At 30.5% G+C, this 6,073-nt stretch overlaps 1 protein-coding gene across 5 annotated transcripts; it reads right to left on the bottom strand.

The window, feature by feature from the left end:
* Positions 1–573: 573 nt before the first annotated feature.
* LOC106752913 (cytochrome b5 domain-containing protein RLF) lies at positions 574–2,735 on the bottom strand (the record flags this gene model as incomplete). Of its 5 annotated transcripts, none has more annotated exon segments than XM_022777321.1 (7): positions 574–624; positions 772–906; positions 1,001–1,385; positions 1,502–1,535; positions 1,656–1,709; positions 2,498–2,552; positions 2,632–2,735. In XM_022777321.1, coding segments are annotated over 4 exon segments (604 nt in total), but the record flags the coding sequence as incomplete, so codon positions are not given.
* Between the last annotated feature and the right edge of the window lie 3,338 nt (positions 2,736–6,073).

The following is a 6,073-nucleotide window of genomic DNA, read 5'->3' as shown; positions in this document are numbered from 1 at the left end:
CTACTTGAAACACAGCATGAACATGAACCCAAAAAAAAAAAAAAAAAAAAAAAAAAAAAAGAAAGAATACCCAGCATATAAACCTATATAAAAAACAAAAAAAACATGAACACGAATTCCCCCTTTCAAGTACATATAAACCTATATAAGACTTACTTGAATATGACATAAAAACATTTAAGAACCCAATGTTGCTATGATATTGACAGGTATAAAAATATTGGATTATTTTGTATTACTATCTCAATGCCCAAATATCTTATAAATGGGATTCTTAGCATTTAGGATGTGATGTTGTGCAAGCTCAAAAATCCAGATAATATAAACTTCTAGTAACTTCAAATCTTCATACAGAACAAGATATAGTAAAATATGTTAGAAACCTACAAGTTCAGCATCAACCATAATAGTTCTCAAGGTAGAAGCATTTATCATGGATGACTAGCATGTCAAGTGCAATGTATTCAAAGAGAACAGTTCACGGAGAGAAATCAACATCTAAATGAAAAGAAAATGAAATTTATCTAATGGTAATATTAAATTAAAAGCGATAAGAGAAAGAACGAAGGATACTGAATAAAGATGTGCAATCTTTTCCTACTGCCTTCATCAACATATCAACACCTGCAAGATTTTCATACTTTGTAACAATATGACTTTTAGGTAATATTAGCATTTACTTAAGAAATTTTAGTTTTAATGAAACCAGTAATAGGAACTAGGAACTATAAAAGCTAAAAGTGAACTTGCTGATTGAGTTCATAGTTGTACCTCCAGGGTGAAACTTCATATATGGAGATATATTGTAAACACGACCTTTTAATACAGTCCACATGTCACCTTCTGTTTTGTGTTTTCTAACTTCATCCATAGAAATAAGTCTCTTGTTTGACTGCCCTTTCAAACCTAGCAGAAGATAGATCAAGTTGAAAAATTGCATCACAGCTAGTTCTTAAAGGTAACAACAAATAAGTGATAACAAAAAATTCCGTATGAGAACCTGCAAGGTCTGGATGAGTTCGGGTGAGCTTGAGCCAGTCCATTTGACTATAGCCTTTTTCAAAGGGCACTTTGGCCCGAACCACTGGCTTCTTAGCAGAATTCTTCTCTTCTGGCAATTTCGATGACAAATTGTTAGCCTTACCTGGTGCAGATTTTAGGGTAGATTGACTGGATTCATTAGGCTGACTTGAACTTGTGTTAGTAACAGTGAAAGACAAAGAACCAACATTAGCCTCCTTAGAGTTGGAATCCTTGGATAAACCATCCTTCGACAAAAAACCACCATCCTGAATAGTACTAGTTGCATTTGAAGATTCTTTAATAGAAATATCAGCAACATCTGAAGCAAGCTTGTTTGTTTCGAGATCAACAGGTGCACTGACCTGTACACACATGGTATCAATTACATTAGATTCATGCACCATCATAAAGAGAAAGTGTTAACTGTGTACGTGCTAAATAAATAAACATAAAACAAAATGGTATTCATGCATGTTACCTGACAAAATGTGAAATCATCATCAATGTCCATCCTAGAGTGAGTCCAGATAAGATTTCGTTTTAGTAGCTGCAACTGAAATTTGCAATAATAAAAAACCGTACTAGTTTAATATATTATATGATCACAGCATCTAATTCTAGGTATTTATTACCTCTTTCTTCTTCCTGTCAAAGTTTCTTCCTACTCTCTGCCACTGCACCTGCCCCTGTGGACATACATACAACTCAATAACCACACAAAAACAAACCATACATTAATTAATACTATTTTCTGGAGAGGTGTTAAAATGATTTCCAATTACAACTTTCACAATAAACAAGGTTTGATGTGTTTCTTGTAATGCTAACAAATCTCTAAACATAATTCTAATAACCCTCTGAACATAATGCTGAGTTATAATACGCTTATTTATTGACTAACGGTTAGTCGTGGAGGACTAAAGAAGAGAGATCTAAATAAGACAAAGTTTGGAAAAGAGATGAAAAAAAAAAAATGTTTGGGAATTTACAAACTAAAAACCTATTCAATCCTTGAAAAAAATTAATTTGTAGTTTCTCTGAAGAATCACATTGACATAGCTAGGCAGATGCTATTCATATGCATACTGAATACTAAAATATGCAAATCAAAACACTGGAAATCTTATGCAATTTCGAGGAAGAATACAGCGTTTAGGGAGTGTAGGAGCCACATAAGTGCCCTGTTCAGTATCCAAAATATTCCTGATTGACTGTGTTGCCATCAATTGTTTTCTGTTTACAGAAACATCCATATATGGAGACACAAGATCCAAACCCAAAGTAAATGGTGATCAAATCCATCAGAAACTGAGATTCTTTCATTGAATGTTTAAGCTCAATGATTCTTGATTATTTTATGCATTGACTAAAACATCACACTACGACCTCTAATACCCCATATGCAAATTACAGGAGCATATTCTTCAAAATCAAGAACTGAAACAAACATAAATTCGTAATCTTAAGCAATTACCAGCCCGGTTGAAGGAAAACCTCGCTCCGAAGCTCTTTTGTCGATTAGGGTTTACCTAAAAACAGCAAACATCACATAGAGAATCGAAAGAATGAAAGGCATAAACCACTTGAAGGAGAATCGCAAACTAGTACCAAACCGCTTCAATACAAAATTGCTTCCAAGGAGAATTGCAGCAAATTGGTAGTTCTTTAAGTCATATAGTAAAAGGAAGAGAAAAAAGGTTGGTATTTTTTTTTCATTTCCAAATTATCATATCACTTATTTTTATTTTTACTTTTGTTTGAAAACAACAAGTTTCAAAATAAACATCAATATTAGAAATATTATAATTTTATTGCAATTTCACCCTATCATAATTAAATAGCAAATTTAATTAAATAGCAAGATCAAAATTAATTCTTACTTGTTTAAAACCTTTAAACAATGCATAAATTCATTTTTAAATAATCTAACCAAATTGAATTATAGTGTAAGTAAACACACTTTATAATTATGAAAAACAAAAAAAAAATATGTTGCTTTACATTATAACAAATGTAATATAATAATATTAATAACAGATTATTATATATATATATATATATATATATATAACTTTAGGCTTCGATTCATAACCGGAGATTATTCTTTAATTTATGCTTCGATTTTTTTTTAATAAGAACCGAACCCTATTCCTATATTTCTTTTAAAAAAATTAATTTCTTTCCACCGTAGAACCATTGTGCTTTCCACCAACAAACAAAGTCACCACTACTTTTCCCACCTTTAGTTTAAACAAAAGAGATTAAAAAAATATTTGCATTAGGAATAACAAATTATGAAACAAAAAAGAAAATGTAAGACTAAAAAAAGAACCTCTAACCGCTTTCGAAATGGGAAGAAAAGAGAATGGGAAGAAAATGGATGCTCGTAGTGACAACGCGAAGACACAGTTCGTGTTGGTTACGAGAAAGAGAATGAAAGAGGGTGGAGGAATGACGACAAAAGTGACAATATGATTTGTGTTTGGTGACAAGAAAGATAGTAAAATGACTCTTACAATGGATAACTGATGTGGCGTAATGAAAAAACTTTAGTGGGAATGTAATTTTAACCCTAAGAGACGAATAGGCCTCAAAACCAAAGCACATAATTTTTCAAATAATTTCAAAAATGTCACTGGTGATATTTTTGTAAATATTTACACAACTATAGACATTGGTTCTTTGCCTATAGATTTTAAAATAATTTCAAATATGTCACTGGCATTTTTGTAAATATTTGAATAACTATAGGTTTGGATTCTTAAAGAATTGATGCCTATAATTGTATAAATATTTTTAAGAATACCACTATTAACATTTTTTTTAATTATTTGAAAAACTTTAGACATCGTTTCTTTAAAGAATTGGGGTTTATAGTTGTGCAAATATTTACAAAAAATTTCACAAGTGACATTTTTGAAATTATTTGTAAAATTATAGATCTCGATTCTTTAAAAAACTGAAGCATATACTTGTATAGGCTTTGGTTATTTTCGAATCGAAGCATACACTTGAACAAAAATTTCAAAAATCACACCTTGTTTTGAAAGACTTTGTTTTCCTTGAAACAGAAACATATTAAGCGATTTCAAAATCCTTTTTTGTAGTAATAATGTCACTTCATTAGAGGTTTTACAACTTTCAGCATCAATCAAAGACAACAAGTAATATCGTTGACTAGAGATAACAACATTACATATGGAGGACTAGGAAGAGATCGATCTATATCCTTAATCAAAAGTTAAAAACCCAACCTGAGTACCAAAAGTTCATAATTAGGATTCATATCATAAAGCTTGATAATGTTGGCGACATAAGCAAACTATTTCTCAAACGAGAAATAAAACGTGACATCCATTAGATAGATGATCTTATACAATTGTGTCCATGAAAAAATATGATCTTTTCTGAATTTAAATCCTCAAAAAGCACACAACAAAATAAGAGAATAATTCGAAATAACACAGAGATGGGGACGTCACAATACAACATATTAATAAGTCATGTAAAGATTCGTCACAAAGATATTAATCTTTGATAAGAATAAGAGTTTTAGTCCAAGAACTTAGATAATCATCTATCAAAGAATGTAAATGCATATAATATGTCTAAAAAGTGTCTACATCATCTTTTAGTACCTCTATATATAGGCACATAAGTTTAAGAAAACCTAAAAACCCTAAAATAAAGCCCAAAGCCCAAAACACATAAAAATAACATAAAACGAAAACTACAAACGCAAACTTTCGCCTAGTGAGGTCTGCTCGTCCAACGAACACAAACTGGCTCTCCCAACGAATTTAACATTTTGAAAAATTAAAATAAAACTACAATTTATTTAATTTATTAAATTATTCTTCAATTGTATTCATGATCTTCATGTTCTTTAAGTTCCCTCCTTCATGAAATATTATAAAATTCAAAGAACCATGTTCTTTCTCATGATCGACCTTGTCATAGATTCTTTGAATTGCAAATGTTCTTTCTTACCTTCTTCTTATATACGTTCAAGAGATAGCTCTCTATCATGATCAATAACCATAATATGTAAGTCCAAATTGGATTATTCCGTTGATAATTGTTTAATATAGGATAATGTTTTAACAAGACACCACATACATTTTATGTTTCATAAGTACATGTATAGTGATCAAATATGCGACTATTCAGTAAATCTGAACTTAATGTTGAAATATGTGACTACTCGATAAACTTAGTATGAGCATCAAAATATGTGACTACTCGATAAATTCGAACATGATCAGTGTCCAACCATGGACCTACTTAGAAAATACTCCAAATACTTTATGAGTATACGATTATGGACTCACTAGTGTCTGATTATGAACTTACTCAAAAAAATTTAAGTATAAATTAAGTATCCAAAAGCACGATAATATAAATGTTCCTGTACAACCAACTAAGAGCTAAAAGTAGCATATAAAACCAAATACAAAGAGCTAAAATAACATATAAACTCATTCATTTAATAACTTGGTTTACCTGATATTATTATTAGATCCAAAATGATCGAACAAGCATAAGATCCAAGTGTGAGATTCGTATAAACAAAATTTAAATTTAATAAATTGAATCCAGTTACTATACTTATTAATTTATTTTTATATATTGAACTTATATGTTATTATTTTCTACATAACACACTCATGAAAACCTATAGATACTCAATATCACAAGGAGTAATATAACTTAACACTCATTCTATATTCAAATATCTCTTACCAACTTAATACTTATTATTATTATTATTATTATTATATTATTATTATTATTATTATTATTATTATTATTATTATTTTCTAATAAATAAATAATCATATAATAGGAATTCTCCTTCACCTATAAACGTTTTTTCCGGGTGGAGCGGTTTTTTACCGGGACCAAAAAATTGGCTACACGCCGTTACTTTTTCCGTTTTATCAAGAGCCCAAGAACACCACGGAGGTAGACGGCGAACTTAGTGGCGCGTCGTTGACAGTTAGTAGTGAGCGGTGGTCGGAGTTCCAGAGCGACAGGACTGACGGTAGCG

Source organism: Vigna radiata, unplaced genomic scaffold (genome assembly GCF_000741045.1).
Source record: "Vigna radiata var. radiata cultivar VC1973A unplaced genomic scaffold, Vradiata_ver6 scaffold_707, whole genome shotgun sequence".
Taxonomy (NCBI): domain Eukaryota; kingdom Viridiplantae; phylum Streptophyta; class Magnoliopsida; order Fabales; family Fabaceae; genus Vigna; species Vigna radiata.
The sequence above is the reverse complement of the archived record's forward strand: the minus strand, read 5'-3'. Positions and strand labels throughout refer to the sequence as shown.